Source organism: Sinocyclocheilus anshuiensis, unplaced genomic scaffold (genome assembly GCF_001515605.1).
Source record: "Sinocyclocheilus anshuiensis isolate Anshui unplaced genomic scaffold, SAMN03320099.WGS_v1.1 scaffold1051, whole genome shotgun sequence".
In the NCBI taxonomy this organism is placed as follows: Eukaryota; Metazoa; Chordata; class Actinopteri; order Cypriniformes; family Cyprinidae; genus Sinocyclocheilus; species Sinocyclocheilus anshuiensis.
This window is the reverse complement of record NW_015546234.1, coordinates 825,522-845,169: the sequence shown is the minus strand read 5'-3', so window position 1 is coordinate 845,169 and position 19,648 is coordinate 825,522. Positions and strand designations below refer to the sequence as shown.

The window sequence follows — 19,648 nt, the reverse complement described above, 5'->3', positions numbered from 1 at the left end:
CTGAATCACCCCGAGCCATGAAAGGAGGCCCATCTCATTTATGCAGGAAAGAAAACGAAAGAGTGAAGGGAAAAGTGTGGTTTTGTTCTCAGTAGTACTCCAGAGGGAATCGTAAAATAAAACACTTTCACATGTCAAGGAGAAAGTAAAATAAATTGGAGTAGTGATACAGAAAGAGATAAATATCGATTTAAAATGCAGGAATAGAGGTGAAAAGATAAAGACAGGCCAAGGATGAGAAAAACTCTGGCACCCTCTAGCCACAGTAGATGATAGTGCTGTCTGGCAGTTCCTGATACATATGTGGGAGAAGAAATGGGTTTTTATGCCTAATTTGTGCTTAAATGCATGCTATAAGACATTTATAAATGGAAAAATAAATACAATAAATATGACCGTTTCTGTATGGAATACAGTATAATTTATTCACTTTATTTTATTCTATCCATCTTATTTTGCAACACGGAAGTAAACTATTTTCTTTGAATGTGTGAGACTTCCTATTCATTAGTCACTATGTAAATAACTAGAAGTATAACAAAGTGCAGTAAATGGTCAAATTATTTTGCGCTACAAACCTGTGTCTTTATGATTACGATAATGAATTAAAATAATATGGTAACAAATACCAGTTTACAATATCAAGCAGCAAAACTGTTTTTGTACATGTAAAAATATTTGGAAGCCATGACACCGGAAGTACATTCAAAATGACCGCACCTGCTCTTCAGGTCAAAAATAAGGTGGATACAAATAATGTAAATGAAATAAATAAAAATAGATTTCTGTTTTATTCATGGTAACTGAAAATCTGGTGATATGCTGTAATAAAATCTCAAGGCCTTTGAAAAGGGCTCAACTTTTAAAATCTCAACATTCTTCAACGCCACCAGATGTGTTTGTTTGCACCGTTCCATGCTCTCTCTCCGATCGCTCCAGGGGAGTGCCAAGTCGAGCTAACCACCCCTCACTAGGCCGCCATATGGCTGCCTAGGAGCTCAGAACTCCAGATAGCATGGCGTATCATGCATGAGTGATCGGTGAAGCTGCGAATGCTGTGATTAGACAGGCACGGCCAGGTCAGCTGATCCGCGTGGTTGAGACTCCTGATGATCTTATCCTCATTAGTGATACTGAAAACAAAGGGGTCCTCTGAGAACAGCACCACACATATATTAACCCAGGGGCCCCATTTACATACACTAGACAGCAAATTGGATATAATGGAAAGGTCAACAATTTCAGTTTAACTAACAGTTAAACAGTTACATTTTTGTTGCATGTCCAGTTGGCTTTGTGCTGATGAAACATGACAGGAGACACCAGGCAGAAGTGAAAGTAGGGAGACAAACATTACATCAGGCCTTATAAAACTCATTGTTATTTAACTTTTCCAGTCAGGTTTTAATATTGTACATGATGTTACAAGAATAGTTGACATTGGGAAAACAATTTGTCTATTGACAAACTAAATATTACATTAATAACAAACACTTGAGCATTAAAAAATAAAAAGGGAGATGTTGTAAAGCTGATTAAATACACAATTTATTGCATTTTTAAAATTCATTTTCATTTTCATTCCAAATATTATGGGGTTGAAGATTGGTGCAAAAATCGCTAATACAGCCTAAACTAAAAATTATCTCTGTGCTTTGTGACAAGAACAATAATTCAATTAAAAATCATTCATTATTCACCATAACAGAGCTTGATTGAGCTCGATGACTTCAGCACACACTACTGTTCAAAGGTTTGGGGTCAGTAAGTTTTAAAGTTATGTTAAAATTAAAGTTACGCTCACCAAGGCTGCATTTATTTGATTAACAATACAATAAAAACAGTATTGTGTGAACTACAATTTAAAATAACTGTTTTCTATTTTAATATATTTAAAAAAATATAATTTATTCCTCTGATGGCAAAGCTGTATTTTCAGCAGCAATAAGTCCAGTCATCTTTATTCTTTAATGAATAGAAAGCCTTTACTGTCACCTTTGATCAGTCTAATGCATTCTTGTTGAATTAAAAAAAAAATGTTGTGTAAGTGTTATGAAATACTGATAAACACTTCTTTTGACGATATTGTATGTATCTGATTGCAGTATATGATGGCAGAAATATCAAAGCAGCTTAACAGGGAAACAATGCATTCCAGAAAAAAAAGACTTTCCAGGAGAGAGAAAATAAATAAATAAATACATACATACACATAAAGAGAGATCATGAATTTTTATTCTACATAAATTATCATGTAAACGTCATTAATTACACATAAAATTATAATATGAATAGACACCAGAAAGGCATTCACAGTATGATACTCACAATTCTCCAAATTAATTGGTTGGTTTGGCTGTTACATATATATATATATATATATATATATATATATATATATATGAAACATGGGTGTGCATGCAATGCTAAAATATGCTGGGCCAGATGAAACTATTTTGTTTAAAGACACAGCTGATTGATTGATACTTGCTCCCCATTGTCAGGCTCTAAATCAGAGCTTCGTTGTTTATCTGTGTACTTTTCTGATGGAGACAAACAAAAAATAGGCCCTATACAGACAGCCAAATGAGAGCCAGAGCATGGCAAACCAATCTTTTGTCTGCAATTCAACAGGCAATGCCAAATACTGATGATGTTTAGACTGTGCACCTGCAGGGAATTAATATCACACACACAAACTTTTCCTCTAATTATTATTTTTTTTTCAAGCTAATTCATAATAACCATTTTACCGAAATTATGAAACTTTTTCATGTATATGTATTTTACAAATGTTTAGTAGAAATGTATATTATTATTTATATAATTAAAAATCATTTTAAGCAAAAGGTGTATACAGTATTGAGCATCAGACAGACATCTCCAGACACATTCAAAGCAAAGCTGTTTCTATTTTATGCTCTCTGTACCAGGGACACTTCCTTTGATCCTCAAAGCAAAAGGGTCAGCAAACAGATGCAGGATGATTCCTATGATGCTCTGAACTGGCCAGCACTCAATAAATCTGAAGAGGCAGTTACTGATCAATGTTAATATAACTGACAAACAATAGGAAGAGTTCTGTTGAAGTAGAAACTGATGCAATACAATTTTTATTGATTTTATAGAAATAATTTTTTATATGTTCTTGCATAGAGGATAAGTGAGACCAGTCATAATATAATATATAAATTCTATGAAATTTAAAAAGGCAATTTACTTTTTCAGAAAAGAAAACTAAAAAGATCAAGATTAAAAAAAAAAAAGAGAAGTCATTTGTATCTGACCTCTTGGTAAGTTCCCATTATATGTAAAAACAACAAAAACATTATGCGCAAGGAGGGGGTTAACCTCACCAGAAACATCTCACAGTAAAGCATTCATACACAGGTTTATGAACACCATCCACTGATTCACACTGAGACCTTCATGGGAATGAATACATGTCTTGGTTTAAGAATTTTTACCCTAACATTCACACAGTACACACACACAATCCTATTCAGAAGGTGCAACATAATATATAGGGACATCAGGAAGACTAAGACAGGCAGGGCTCTCAGGATGTTGTGGCTCTAGATTAATATCACCATGTTTAAATAAGAGGGTCAAAGTTGAAATGATTCAGCCCGGTCACAATGTGCTACATTATTAACCATCAGATACTGCCAGAGGTTGCAGCATGAATAGGCAGGTCTAAGGGTAGTCGTTCATTTATTATTCCATCTCTGGTTATAAATCACTGCATAATTGGTCTCTGGAAGGTCAGACAGCAAAAGCAAGGCCAGGAGTCCGTCTTTGCATTCTTTTCTCTCCCACTTTTGTCTTTATCTCAACACAAACAGTGCTGAATAGAGATCTTCTACTTTATTTATGAAAGATTACATTTAAAGGTTTTTAAATTATTAGTTTTAAACATTTCGTATGTATCTTAAAGGTGTTGGCTTTAGGTTTGAATAGTGATGGTAATATAAAAAGCAATTAAAAAAAAGGACTACATTTGGCTAATTTTGTATAACCACCGAGTCTCAGTAATACAGTTTTAGAGTGAATGGCATCTCCGGTTTGCAGGAAATTGTTACTGATGGTATGCAAGCTTCACAGTTTGTTTTAGTTCCCAAGCCACAAGTAACCACTTGCCAGAAATAATGCTTGACCTCATGTGGCAGTGAGCATGATGTGTTGTGAAGTGGTTGTAAAGAGATGTTATTATAGGCTTAGTATACAATGGAAGGAAAAATAAAGATTTTTTTTTGCTTTATAATATTAATAAATGTACCCCATAATGCCACCATGCTGATGCAAAAATCAATAGCCAAGCAATCAATAAGCAATCATTATGGCAGTGTACTTTTTAAATACTGTAAATAATCTTAATAACAGTTTAATCCCAGTTATACATAATCAGTCACTGAGTTATACAAGGAATCACTGTGAAGACTCACTGATCTTGACCTTTTCAGCAAATAGTGAGTCATAACTCATAGCAAACTGAGGCCTCCTCAATGTTGGTTATTATCGCACAGCTGATTGGAAGAGAATATGTGGTAGGAATATACACACTACCATTCAAAAATGTATTGGTGGTCTGTAAGTATAGCTTAATGTTTTTCAAAATAAGTCTCTTATGGTCATCAAGGTTGCAATTATTTGACCAAAAATACAATAAAAAAGGTAATATTGTGAAATATTATTACAACTGAAATGAACTTTTCTATCTTTAAATATTAAAAGCCAAATTTTCAGCAGCCATTACTTCAGTCTTCAGTGTCACATGATCCTTTAGAAGTGATATTAATATGCTGATTTAGTCACATTTATTATTGTTATCAATGTTTAAAAAAAGTTGTGCTGCTTAATATATTAGTGGAAAACATGGTAAATTTTTACAGGATTCTTTGATGAACAGAAAGTTCAAAAGAACAGCATTTGTTTGAAATAGTCTTCAATAAATCAGAGAGAAGTATGGAGAGGCAATGGGCCAGAAAGAGAAAGAAAAACAGAAAGAGTAGGCCTATGTCTATTATAAGAGGAAAAAGCCATCACATAATAAACATGGTGGAGTTACAGGCCACACACAAAAGAAGACCTGTGAGTCACCCAAACAGTTCTCCAGCAGAGAAATTTCTGAGGTAAAGCAGTTTATTCATGAACTGCATCAGTCAGACACTACAAACATTACTTCAGCATTTATACTCAAACACATTTAACAAAACTATAAGTAAGCTGGAGAGATACTGATATGCTGAAGAGTGCCGATATTGCAGGAAGCCTAAAACATCCTCCATGACTCATACTCTCTGCTAAAAATAAAGCATGTTTTTCATTCAGATTTTGTTGGTCTTTAAAAAAAAAATGTCCGTAATTTTAATGGTAAAAGACAAAAAAAAAGATATTAAAAAACTGTTAACTGGTTAATGCTGTTCCTTCAGTATATACAGTAAAAAACTGTAATAGATGTAATGAGACATTTAACGTAATTTTAAACCATAACTGACATTCCCAGAATTCCCTGTTACAGCTCACATTTTGTTTTTTTAATCAGTTATGTACATTAGTGTTTTATGTTACATCTTTCGTTAAAATAAATGTTTATTGCCGTATTTTAGGGTCATGTGTGTTACCACAATGGTGTTTTGTCTTTGTGCATATGACACTGTCCACCTTTTCTTAGCATTTAGCTCAGCTTGTGGAAAAGCTACTTGTGATGAACTTTGATTCATCATGTGGCTTTATTTTTACCCACCTGTGTTGTTAAGGTGGCTGTTAGTATATTATAAATGTAATTTGGTATATTAATACGGTTTCAGTAAATTTTTTATTGTAAATTTAAGTTCAATATATTAAAAATATATTGCTACCACATTCTTTATGGTAAAATTATGGCAACTACAGCTGCCATTTAAAAAAAAAAATAAAAAATAAAATTTAACAGATTAAAAAAAAAATCTGTTTACCATGCATTTTAAATTTAACTAGAGAAGAAGAAAAAAAACTCACAAAATCAGGGTTTTCGTAAATAATTTTATTTGAATTATCTTTGACAGCCAAGAATGACAAGATCACAGTTTGTCTACATTGCTAATACCCGGGTGCTAATGTACAAAAATAAAAACTAAAGAAAGAAAATATTGGGTGCTCACCCTCTAATATTGAAATACTTTTCTATGAAATTGCACTTGAAAAATCTTTCAAAATGAGCTTTATAAAACGGTTACCTTCTGAGAGGTAAAATTGAACAAACACAGACACAAACAGTCTGCTGGGTTAAGAAAGGACCGATCATAGATTGTAACCCTTACACGTCTTCAACCTTGGACCGATCTACTCTGACAGAATAGTGAAAAGCGTGAACAGCATGTGAAGAAACTACTTTGTGTAGATGAACCCAAGACATGAAGTATTTTAACTCGCATAGCTTTCAGTTCACATAGACTATTCATGACACAGATGTATAACAATAAATACAAGGAGAAAAGAATATAAGATTTTCATTGCATTAGTAGTGCTTATTTGGCTAAAGAAAATGGAATGCATGGACAGTTTCATTGAAAAGAGGTAAAATACTATAAAGACAATAAATAATTCAAATAAATAGTGTCCTCTGTTGCTTGTCAGTTTGGACCTGAGAGATAAAGACAGAAGTGACACACAGGGACCAATATCACAACACAGCGCAAGTATATGACAATAAGTGGGCTTCTGTTTGCCCTTTTGATTAATATTCCAGAAGACACATTTTGAAGTTATCCAATGTGTTACAAAGGCCTATTTTATTTGCAGTTGGTTGGTTCACTTGAAATCTAATGAACTTTATAGAAGGACAGACTTGTAGTTGACATTTTCTTTCCCTGTACATCTCAATTTCATGGTGCTACAGTGTTAGAAATCAAGGTAATCTCCCACAATACTTTGTGGCCCATATAATGCCTGCTTTGTTTTTCAGTAAGGCAATATTTCCACCCAATGTTTGCCTCACTGGGGGGGGGGGTTGGGTTGTGCTTTATGCAGCAATGATCTCAAGTGAAGGGTCTGTAAGGGGCCAAATGCTACCGGAAGGGAATATTTCCCCCCAATGTTTGACCCACTGGGGGGGGGGGTTGGGTTGTGCTTTATGCAGCAATGATCTCAAGTGAAGGGTCTGTAAGGGGCCAAATGCTACCGAACGCACAAGCTAAAATGATGCTCAAGTCGAATAATGTTACAAAATAAACACAATCAGCTCAAAAGATTTAGAAAGTTCCTCTGAATGCTACAACTGGCCATAGACTCACTCATAGGCACAATTAAAGGCTCTCCCAGAAGAACCTCGTCACTCTTTGTAGGTATACAAACACATGACATGTCTCATCAAAGCATACGGATCTCAGATGTGCTATTATGGAAGAAAATATTTAAGGCTAATTTAATAAACAGTGGATTATCAAGATATGTCAAACAGTGAGGAGATACAACAGCAAACCCAAGCTAAATGAAACTGATACGGTTCTCTTGAGCAGGCACACTATGTTTTTCATTCAGTTAAACACATCGTAATGCTAAAATATATCTCCTGGTAAAACAAAGAACATGTGGAATCTTTTGGTTGCAAGGGAAAATTTTGCTAAATAAAAAGAACCATGCTTTACTAATGCAGGCAAAAAAAATCTGTTTCTGTAACAAGGCGTGATTTGATAAAACGACACTACATTTTGTCGGTAACGTGGTTTCTTTTTCTCTTGTTGAGCACTGGTAGACCTGTCCACACTCAAAATTCACTAGACTGAAGTACTGCTCAAGTATATCGACTTCACATATATTAAACATCAAACATGGACGAGGAGGAACTGATTCACACATTCTGAAACGGTGGGAGCTGTTCTGATTGGCCAGGTTTTGCGATTGATTGCACTGCGTCACGTCACATTTAAAAGTGATAATTCTCCCAAAAATTACAATTATGTCATCATTTACTTCAAACCTCAAAGTGATGTTTTTTTCTTTCTTCTGTAAGAAGATACTTTAAAAAATGTCTGCTGTTTTTGTCCATATTATGAAAGTTAATGGGATCCAATGGGTGAGTAAATGATTTTAATTTTTAGGTGAACTATCCATTAAACATTAGACAAATTGCTTGTCGCTAAAATCTTGTTGAGTCGCGCCATGTTAGGACAAGTCCAAAGGGTTCAAAAATATGAAACTTAAATGAGACGCTTCCAAAATCGTAGGTACAGAAGGAAAAAAAGCCAAATCTTGTTGGTTTTACAGACACAAAAGCAGTGTACCATTTTACTATAAATGTTCAATCATTGGACCAACAAGGATCTACATCTCAAAAAGTGCGAACAGGCTGAATACCACTCTATGCATCAAGAATTCCCCAACTAAATTATTTTTTTCTTAATATTTATAGACAAACCAGAGGATTGACAAAGTGTCAGTTTGAGGCAACAAGTAGTAAACAACCCGGGAGAGGATTGTAAACATTGACACAATCTTTCAAATACTGTGTTCAGTTCACACGGAAGCTGTTGCTCAGGGGTTACAAATGTATACTGTACAAAGTACAAAACTTCTGTCAGACCAACTTAACTCTAAATAAGATCTATCCCCGTTTTTTCTTAATGTAGCGTACATGCAGGAGGTGTACACAACTTATCGTGCTATCGGTATGCTTTCAGTACCATGTGTCCATTGGATTTCATTTTACTCTTCCAAGCAGTTGGGGTTGATACCAAGTGCTAACCTATCGATTCTAATCAAGGTAGTCACTGTAAATTAGGCCTAAGGCAACAATGTTCCATATTACAGAACAGGAATCATGCAGATTAAAATGCTCGTGGCCACCGCTATAGACACGAAACTGCACCATCAGGTCACGTACAGTAGTGTCAGCTACAATTTCAGGTAATCAGCTGTGGAGGCCTGACATTCACTCTCATTTAGATCGACTTTTCAGAAAGATGCAAATGAAACGGGTGCCAGACTTAAACACATGCTTGTATAAGTGGATGAATACAACTATCTGAAGAACACACTGTCACAAACAAAATGCAAAACTACACTTTGCATTAATTCTGCTCGAACACAAACATATTGTATTCTAACTGAGATCTCAAATTTGGTCTCTCTCTTATTAATAGAAGATGCCTTTAAGTATAGCAGCGTTTAATGAAAAAGTGCAGAGCCAAATGTTGGGTTTTCATCACTCCTTTTTCCTAAACTACAATTGCACTTACTCACCATCACTTAAAAGCTAATAATATGCCAAGTAATATGCACTGGCTTGGAGGATTCTCGGATGCACTACAATAAAACCTCTGGTAAAGCTACAGGTTACCTCTAAATTGTGTAAGTGCTTTTCAATATTGGCAATAAATAATTAAAGGCCTCTAATTATCAATATAAGCTCAAATAAATTCACACTGTGGTATTTCTCTCTGGTTAAAATTGATCCTAAATAGTCCTAACTGTGCTAATACAGTACCAGTGAGTCTTTCCTCTCCAATATGGGGATTCGTTAATTGGAAACTTTACATTAGCTGTAACGTATACTTAATTGGTAAGTGTAAACTGCCATCTAACAAACTCACCGAATTAAGTAAGAATGCTCACTTTCTATAACTCTCTCTTCATATTTGTAAAACATTTTATTTATTCGCCTTTTTACATGCTCCACCCTCTCTGTTCTGCAGGTACTTATCTAGCTCCACCTCTCGCTTCACGGCTTCTGGGTTGATTTTTGGGGCACCAGGAAAACATACAAGCACCACACTCATGTTGTCACGACTACCCTGTTGATAAACAAATAAACACAGATAGCATGCTCAAGTTAGATTAATAACAGGATACAATGTTAGAACAACCTCTAAAATATCATTACCATTAAGTAAAAAGTATACACATTTATATTTTATAATATAATATAAATATGATTTCACAAAGTAAACAATACTTTTTACAAATATTATAAATTTAAAAAAATAATCTCATCACATTTTTGGAGAGTCGCACCACATGACACTTTACAATGTGAACTAACTCTGCCTTGTCATAAAGACACACAGTCAAGAGGGTCTGCAGGGGTCTGATATTTCCTTTTTGATGTTTTTTTTCTGTGTATGCTTCTGCATGTTGGTTGCACCACATGACTTTGTTTTGGTGGACAAAAGCTTTTCAAATATTAATAAGCAGTGAAGCAAGATTTTTTCCGTGAGAAATGATAATAAAAATTATGCCAAACAACAGGGACCATTTTATTAAATGTTATGCTTCTTTCCTAAATGAATTTAAATTAAAAAATGAAAAACATTCCCATAACGGTGTATTTAAGTAATTTTATGTATGAATAGCACTTTTAATGTATTTTTGTTTAAATTAATAGATGTGGGTAAAAATGACCCAATAGCATCCAACTCGAACTGACCTTACCTTGTACAAACACGTGTCCACGATCTCATTACACACTCTCTCCAGGTCCTCTGTCACTTCCAAGCGTGAGCGCACAAAATCACACAGTTCTTCATTGGCCATGACGTCCCAAATGCCATCGCAGGCCAGCACCACAAATTCATCCTCAGCCTCAGAGCGTTCGATCTCATACACTTCTGGCTCCGGGGACACCAGCTGCTCAGTGGGGCCTTTCCCATGCACACACTTATAGTCGAAGTCACCGAGAGCACGGGAGACAGCGAGGGAGCCGTTGACCCTCTGGATCATAACAGAACCACCTGCGTTCTGGATTCTCTCCTTTTCCAGAGGGTTACTCGGCTTGTGGTCCTGGGTGAAGAAGTGAACGCGACCCTTGCGGCTCAGCAAGGCTCTGGAGTCACCACAATTGATAAAATACAAATGATGAGGAGAAATCATCACGCCCACCGCAGTGGAACCACTGCGGTCCGCCCCGTGCTTGCGTTCGGACATGGCCCGCATGTGCTCGTCAATCTGCAGGAAGCCTGTGCGGATTCCACATTTCACACTTTCCACGGAGGGCTCAGCATTAATTAAATCCCCACCTCCTGAGCAGCCTCCCCTGAAGTCCGGGTTGCTGGTGATGTGCTCCAGCAGATGCTCACAGCAGTAACGGGCAACCTGAGAGCCTGCATGCCCATCGTAGACGGCAAAAAAGGACCATAGGCCGAGGCCGTAAGGCAACCCTGTCACAGCCGTGTGTGCGTCCTCCATCTCTACACGCCAGCCCTGCATGCTGCCGAGTCCGTAGCGCAGGCCGTTCCCCTCCCCGTGAGCATTGTGCTTCTCCATCTTTGGCTTGTCTAAGAATGCACCCATTCTTATTTTGCTCTGACACAAACATAACCACAAAACAAAGTGAGTAAAGGTGCTCTATTATGACATAAGTGACTCTCATTCTCTCAAAACTGACAAACCGATAATAACATATTCACACATATGATGGATATGGTATGAGGATTTATACTATAAGCCACAGGTGCAGCAGGCTTCCAGTAGCAAGTAAACTGTTTAGATAAATGCTTATGTTATTACGTCAATGGAGTAAACTTCTTTGCCTACAAACCTACTGTTGTTTAGATTTTAGCTTAATTTTAAAAGCATTTTTGACGCCAACGTAGCAAAATTAACAAACCTAAATGACGTTAGAGCAACTGTGATGTGTTTACTAATGAAGCCACTGCCCTTATCAGCATATGCGAACTGCTGCACAATCAGATAGCATTAAGAGGCTAACTCCTATATTTAATGTACGTCAGGGTGTTGTAATATCACTTACCTAGCTTCTTCGTGGTTTTTGCTGGATGGAGAAACACCGAGGCACCAAAGCCGCGGGTAACGTAAGAGCCTTAATATCAGTATGCTGGGCCAGACAGCAAACACTATAACCCAGCGCTCACAGCCACAACACCCATCAATCGATGGCTAACCAATTAGCAAGTAAACTAACGTCAAAACGGCCAGAAATCAATTACGAAAAAAAAAATGTTTTATAAACATATGAAAAGCATCACATGAGCCCGTTAAGGCAGTCCGCAGCTGGGCGGTGGGGCATTTCTGGCTCCAGTTTTTTTGTTTTTCCGAGGGGGGGCTACCGGAGCCTCGCACTCAGAACACCTCTCTCTCTGCGCGGATTGGTTTGTTCGGGGACCCGGATGCTGCAGCGGATAGTGCGCGTTCCGCTCTCGCTATTACATCATCACTGCCACGCAACTGAGGGCTGGAAATAGATTCATTGATGAGAATGAGGGGCCGTTATGTTACAGACAGCAGAAACTCTCGCTGTTGATTTAGCTGTGCTTAACAGTTTTTTCTGCAGATGATTATATGGCTTATAGTCTTCATAAGTTTACAAAAGAGCTCATTGTCGTGTACATACATAGGGTCTTTATCCGACAGAAATTATGGCATTTCTACATTTAAACATTTTATTGATTATCATCGACTTTGACCTATATGGTTTTTGAAACGTGACAAATGTATGATGAAACTTTAAAAAACGCCCAAAAGCCACTGAATTACCATCATGATTAGTTCATTGATTGACCAGTCGTTATAGGCCTTAAAATTAAGAATGAAAGAAAAACAGACTGTAAAAAAAGAGTAAATCTATTAAAGTTTGACACAATCAATATGATCAATTATTATCCATCTTTTTTATTGTAAGAGCAGGCATTTTACCATGAATGTCCATTTATTTTAGCTGTAGGCCTATAGGCTATGAAAACATTCCGTTATGCTGCTCGATATCGTATTTGCTATTATATTATTTATATCATAAACATGGTTTGTAGCGCAAATACTGCACTTCACTAGTGGCTAATGAATCGGATGTCACACACATCCAGTCACAGGAAATGGTGTCCCTACACTTAAAATAAGGTGGATTGTGCTGGTTGTACATGCAACACACAAAGAGCATTAGCTAGCCTACACTGTAACAAATGTCTGTAGTTTCACAGCATTATTACTGTAAAATGAACAAATCCATACTGTAGAATCTGTATACAGTATGTTGCTGTAAATTTCACAGTAATCTTTTTACAGTGTACATTAGAATTTTGTATGTGGCCTCTTTTTTCCTTTTTAGCTGTTAAACATTGTGATTGTAGTCACCAGATGTAGACTATTCATGCTGCTGTGTACAATGAGCTACATGTTTTGCACAGAAATTATATTGCACGTGGACTATTCAGGTTTAATTTTCATTGAGTGTGCACATGTCATAATCAACTACATTTTTTCATAGGCATTAGTAAATAGAGCTATAATATAAGCCCTTCATTTGTCTATCTGCAGTTAATGACATGTCTAAGAGCAATAGTAAAGGGAATGAGTCAATGCTAACATGTCATTTATGGTCACCCATGAACACTAAATAGGATTCCACAGAATGTATAGTGGCTGTAAGTGTCACCATGCTTTATCATGATATATACAAGGCTGCACTCGTAATGCTAATGACTGGAGGTAAATAATTAATGTAGTTCAAATTAAAAGCTTCTTAAATTAAATATATGCTGTCTGCAGGGTGACTTAAGCGTGTTGCTCAGAATGCAATGCACTTAGGGTAAGTAGCTTCTTGCTCTAAATGCCAAAAGCACTATACCTGAATGAAGTAACCTCCAGTTAGACTGCCACCGTGATGCTGAATTGCACGGTTTATAATATATCAATACAAAAAAAAGGCCCTAAAGCTTTTGCACTACACTGTCTGTTAACAGTTATGCCGTTCTATTATTTTATGGCTATAGAATAATGCAGTGGTTCTTAACTGGTTTTGTTTCAGCACTGATATTTTACATTGGGCACCAACACAGTACCAAAATTGTTTACAATACAAAAAAATGAAACAAGATGCACTTAAAATCAAACTGAGTAATTAATTTGACCATAAATTGTATAAGCCCAACAATATGTGAAATTATTAACATGATATACGCTGAACAGGAGAAGTGACAAATTCGGTTTCTAAACATCCATTGAATTTCTAAATGTTTCATGCTCTTGGCAGCCAATAATTCCCTACACAAAAATATTTTTTGTTGCTATCTTAACCATGATTAGCTGCATTTTATCAGAACAGACCAGCTGCAACCCATTTTTGGGTTGCAACCGACCAGTAAAGATCCACTTGAATAAGCTATAAAAATGCCACTCTTCTTGATTCTCTGACCATTTGAAGCATGTCAGATATGAAACAAGTATGAAGGTTATGTACAGAATGATTTGGATGAATGACAGAAGAAGGGATTTAGGAACCAAACACTGAATTGTCAGACTGCTTGCCAAATCGCCAACCACAGGTGAAGTATCCAAAGCAACATGCCACAACAATGATGCCCTCTTTCCAAATTGCAGACAGTGTATTTGGACTCTGTTGTCTAAAGCAATAACAACAACAGCTGCAGTGAAAGTGGCCATGTGTGAGGCAAACCAAGTGAGTCACAGTTTACTGTCATCACTCTTTAAAAACATCTTCTGTCTCAGGAGATCATACAAACAGGGTAACACCTGAAAATTTGATATAAAAAGCATCGGCCTAGCAAAAAAAACAACAACAAAAAAACAGCAATATTAAATAACATTAATACTGAAGTTCTTGGAGGTCATTTTCAGTACAGTCGATAACATGACACACAGTTTATCTCTGTCTTCTGAGTCTTGTTATTCCAAGCACTGCTTTTCATTTAGATCATGGAAACGTCTCAGGTTACGTATGTAACCATGGTTCCCTGAGTAGGGAACGAGACACTTGTCCAGGAAATTTTGCAGTGCCGTGCCGGGGGCCTGATGATCAAGAAGGCTCCCGCAGAAGCCTGTGATTTGGCCACATGATCCAGGAAGTATGAAGCCGGAACCAGGGCTATCATACCGACTGGATACAACATCGACGAGTGAGGTAATCACTGCAAGTCAAGAATCCGGTTTCTGAATCCAGCAGAGTGGGTGCTCACCGAGGACCTACCCTAGAAAAAGGACAGAAACACACAGGTCCTGGGAAACACAGCAAAGAAAGCTAGCAGAAGGGTTATACACACAAACACCAGCACATTAAATACATATATATATACAGTGGTGTGAAAAAGTGTTGGCCCCCTTCCTGTTTTTTACATTTTTTGCATATTTGTCACACTTAAAAGATTCAGATCATCAAACAAATTTTAATATAGAGGGAAAGCCCCTCTTTAAACTCATCGGCCAGATCCGCCTGCGATCCCCACGAGCTCATTCTCCTCCATGCCTCAGCAGCGGCGGGTCCTGAACCGCGGGAAGCAGATGGCTGCCCCTCTTTACTCTACGAGACGAGAGGGGCGGGGCCGAGAGCCGTGGGAACGGAGCGAGGCCGGTGGAGTAAATGCTACTGCATGACACCTGCGCCACTCACCGGTCTCGAGTCCCACTTGAAAAAGAGACAAACGAGAACGGAGCTTTTTCATTGAAAAACGTTTGCAGTGCTCGAGGACATCGCGTGTGTGCTCTTCGCCCAAACAAACAACGCATAGATCGTGTGTGTCATCAGGTGTCAAATAGCGATGACACGGATGCACACATCTTCTAAACGCTTTGCTAGTGCTCACCATAATGAATGGAGATCGCTCTTACCACGGAAATGCACGCTTCAAACAAAACAGTCAGTGAAGACGAAGAAGAGGATGATGTGTTCTCCCGGCGCCTATTTATACTATAGTCGCACCCGTAGTGACGTCATGACTATCGCCGGCCAACGTGTTGTAGGTGTTTTTTCAATGTATGCTTCAGACACGGGTCACAACGAGGCGTTCCCCATAGCGTTCCCTAGAGGACGCAGTTCGAAGTTCCCATGAAAGGGAACTGCACCTGTGATGGGCTGTTGCCATGTTCTTTGGCAAGCCAAGCAGTAATTGAAATGTTATTGCCAATCTCCCCCTTTCATCTTTTCTTCTCTCCACCTTCTCTCAAGGACAAAGGAGCCACATTGCTGTCCATTTACGCTCTGAAAAGCTCTCAATAAAGATACTATTATTTTTTTGTATGACAAGCAAACAAAAAAGAAACTTTCTGCCTCATGGCCATGTTTTTGCATTATTAACTTTTATTGTTTTTGTATTATGTATTATTATTTATTAAATTTTCTGTCTTTTCGCTCCTCATAAATTCGCAACACACATTGTTCAGTCTGTATTTAGGATCAGCATGTAATAAGATGCTTTATTTTATTAAAAATACAAAATCCAGATGATCAGTGATAAAAAAACAAAACAATTATTTTAAAGTGTTTTGCTAATATTGCAAAACTAACATTAAGATTAGAGATTAATGTTCCATATTCAATCTTCACATGACCCCACACTATTGCTCCAAAATGCATGCTGTTTAGACAACAAAAGGAGACATCTAAACTCTTTTTGTTGTTGAACCCTGGCGAGACCGACCAAATGAACAAAGCCCAAATGAACAACTACAGTATTAGATCTAGAAGACTTAATGATATAAGGTCATTTTTGGTCTTATTCCTGTGTAAAAGTCCTTTCCAGTGTCCTTAATTCCAACAAGGGATTACAATCTAAAGACACTGTGGATTATCAATATCAACTGAGCTCCGCAGTAATACGGTCCAAGTGAAATGGCACACACAAATCCATGGCCTAATTTTTACACTTGCTTATTTGCTGTAATTCTAATCTGACGCAGAGCACTCTGATGGTTTGTGCTTTGAGCAGTGCCTCTGACCTTGCTGTTGACAGCAGCTGAGTTTATTTCTATGTGAAGATGATAACAACAAAACAGTATTCTTTGGATTAACACAAATTCTTTGGATTAACTCCCTTTGTTCTTGTCTTCCCTTCTTAGCTTCCCTTTCTCTGCTGAACTGTACTGTGGTTGCTAAAGTGTCTTTCATGAATCACATATTACTTTAATTTCACTAAAATGCTTTTAGCAGGATATGTTATGACAATTTTAATTTTCATTTATATATTTAATAATTATATATTTTAATAAATAGATGCATTTGGAATAAGTCTGTATCTTAGACCACAGGAGTGAAAAATGCAAATACACAAAATAAAAAAAACACATATTTATATACTGTTTATCTACTCATATGTACCTAAGAATCATTTATCATTTATGACACAAATTCCCACTTTAACATTAAGAGCAGTGTGTTGTTGTGTTTTTTTTATTTACATGAAAAGTCTTGTTTTATGATTGTTAAACAATGAAAACTCTCAGTACATCAGAGTTTTATCAAATAAATATCTTTTGCTGAGAACTACTGAAACACCATATTGTCATTTTATTGCAAAGCTGTATAAAAAAAAACGTGAAGACAGTATGCACGATTGCGACAATATGGTTTAAGTGTGTTTTTCAAGTCATCTCCAGGTAATAAAGTATCTGAATAATGCAGTGCCAATCGACATAGCATTTTTACAGTATAACCTATAGAAACTATAAAATATATTTTCTGCCTTATTCTGTGATAAAAACAGAAGAAACCTGTCAATTAGACCAAAAAAAGGGTATTTTTACATTTGACATTTCTGTCCCCCTCACTTCTGAAATGATGGCTATGCCCCTGAATTTATATGTTCTTTGTTTGATTTCCTCAACTGGAAGGTTGACTTTGGAATGTTCTAATTGTAAATTGTTCATTTCCCTTTTCGTGTTTCTTCTATATAGGCCTACATATAATAAACGTAATGTCCACACATCATATTCTATCCCACTGAATAGCTCAGTGACATGTTTATATAGTCAGCTTGGCACTGCATATGTGAATTAATTTTGGACTCTCTCACTTGCTTGGCAATCTGCTTCCACTGATGTGAGGCTGCATAATTAGAATGGTGAACAAATCAGGGGGCTTGACTCTCAGTTTCCAGTTTCCATAGGCACCCACTAATGCAGAAAAATGAAAGTGCACTTATTACTGAAAATTAAAGTGTAATTATTACTGATGCATATGGCTGACCGCCCCATGTTAATAAGTGTTATTTGTGTGTATTAAAATAGACAGATGCTGTATTTCTGTCAATGCATTTGTGCATGATTAACTACATCCATGACATTGCACTTTAATTAAATAGTAGAACAAATGTGAAAAATCCATCTATTTTTAGTCATTATTATTTTGACTACACTGATCATGAGCACCTTATCACGATTTTATTTCAAAGGTTAGCTGATGCCACCTAGTGACAATGTTGTGGCAAATGCTAAATGCTATGCCTCTAAACAGTCTTTTTTTATAATTGATTTTATTATGTATAATTATAATTTTTCTAATAATAAATTAGGTGAAATGCATGCTGTGAAAAAATGAAAAAAATATGAAATGAATACAATCAAATAGGTTCAGGCATTTAATTTTGTATGCTTTACATCAAATACTTTTTTTACATGCAATTTTTTTCTTATTGCGCTAATATTGAATTAAATAACTGCTAATAATAATAGAGAAAACAGATTGATAGTGAATATATATTCTAGCTTCTGCTTTCCATCAGATGTTATGTTGAGTGGTCAGGGTCAGAAAGATGGTTTAATGTAACACAATGCAAAAAGAAAAAATTCACTGAATGCAACAGTGTTATAATGAATAGTTGTTTACAGGGGCATTTAATGACATGAGGGCAAGTGAAAAAAGCCATAATGGTCTGGGGGCAGAATAATACAGCATCCACTTCTCATTTGCTCAGGAGACCTGGAGAGGAAGGTCACTGCATGCTAGACTGAGTGCACAGCATGCTATTGTTGCTGTTGTTTCTTCTATCCTGGTTTTTCATTCATTTGTGACCAGGCTAGCTTTCCTTTCTTTTTTTCAGATTTCAGATTTCTTTCATAAGTGAAATCTACACTGTACTAATAACAACCAGAAAACATTTTCAGCATTACATATAATGAGATTGAGCGAATAGTATGCATATTTGGCGTGCTGTCTGAGGAGTGAGGAGTTGGGGCAGAGGAGGGATGCCAGAAAAACAGAGGTGGGACAGAGGTAAGTTAGCTGTATATATATTTACTATCACGCAAATTATGTACTATTGTGCTAATGATCATACGTGCTCCGCCTGTGCTGAATTAGTTGCTCCTCCTAAACTTTGTTAATAAAACATAATTTTAAGCACATTGAACTGTGACTGTCTGTAAAATGCAATGTGACACAATGTAGAACTAAAATATTTATGCGATAGCAAAAACTAAGAAAAAAGAAAATATGTCTCTTAAAAGCTATGGATAATTTATAATTATGAGAAATATTCCTATGTATTCCTATATTCCACAATAATTGTAGATTTGTCACTGAAGAGGACAGAGCTGTTTTCTAATTCTAAATAGCTATAATAACTTTGAAATTAGGCAGAAATTGGTTGGTTTTTCTGCTAATTTAATTGCCATTCACTTTTATTTGCACAGTAAATGAAATGCAACATCTAGGCCTATATATCATGTATGTAACATTTGTAACAGAAAATGTATGGTTTTAAATGATTTTAGCAAATGGCTGCAATATAACAAAGAGTGAAAAATTGAAGGGGGTCTGAATACTTTCCGTACCCACTGTATATGCTGAACCCACTGTCTGTGGACTAAACAAAACAGCAATGAAAGTCGTAAACAGAATAAAAGAAGAGTAAATAAAAAGAACCTGAGTTTCTGTATTGCAAGTATCCATGTAATTTATTAGTTAAGACTTGAAGCACTGTAAAAC

The 19,648-nt window shown here is 36.4% G+C and overlaps 1 protein-coding gene across 1 annotated transcript; it reads right to left on the bottom strand.

Annotated features, from left to right (window-relative positions):
• Window positions 1–8,060: 8,060 nt before the first annotated feature.
• Window positions 8,061–12,153, bottom strand: LOC107701489 (protein phosphatase 1A-like). The gene is made up of 3 exons (XM_016503504.1): window positions 11,729–12,153; window positions 10,411–11,280; window positions 8,061–9,773 (listed from the first exon to the last, which is right to left on the bottom strand). The coding sequence occupies exons 2-3, from the start codon at window positions 11,266–11,268 to the stop codon at window positions 9,630–9,632; spliced, it is 1,002 nt and encodes a 333-aa protein (XP_016358990.1). The 5' UTR covers window positions 11,269–11,280; window positions 11,729–12,153; the 3' UTR covers window positions 8,061–9,629.
• Between the last annotated feature and the right edge of the window lie 7,495 nt (window positions 12,154–19,648).

Coding starts and splice junctions, on each gene's coding strand:
- LOC107701489 (XM_016503504.1), bottom strand. CDS start 11,268: ATGGGTGCATTCTTAGACAAGCCAAAGATGGAGAAGCACAATGCTCAC. Junction 9,774..10,410: donor TGGACACGTGTTTGTACAAG/GTAAGGTCAGTT, acceptor GTTTATCAACAG/GGTAGTCGTGACAACATGAG.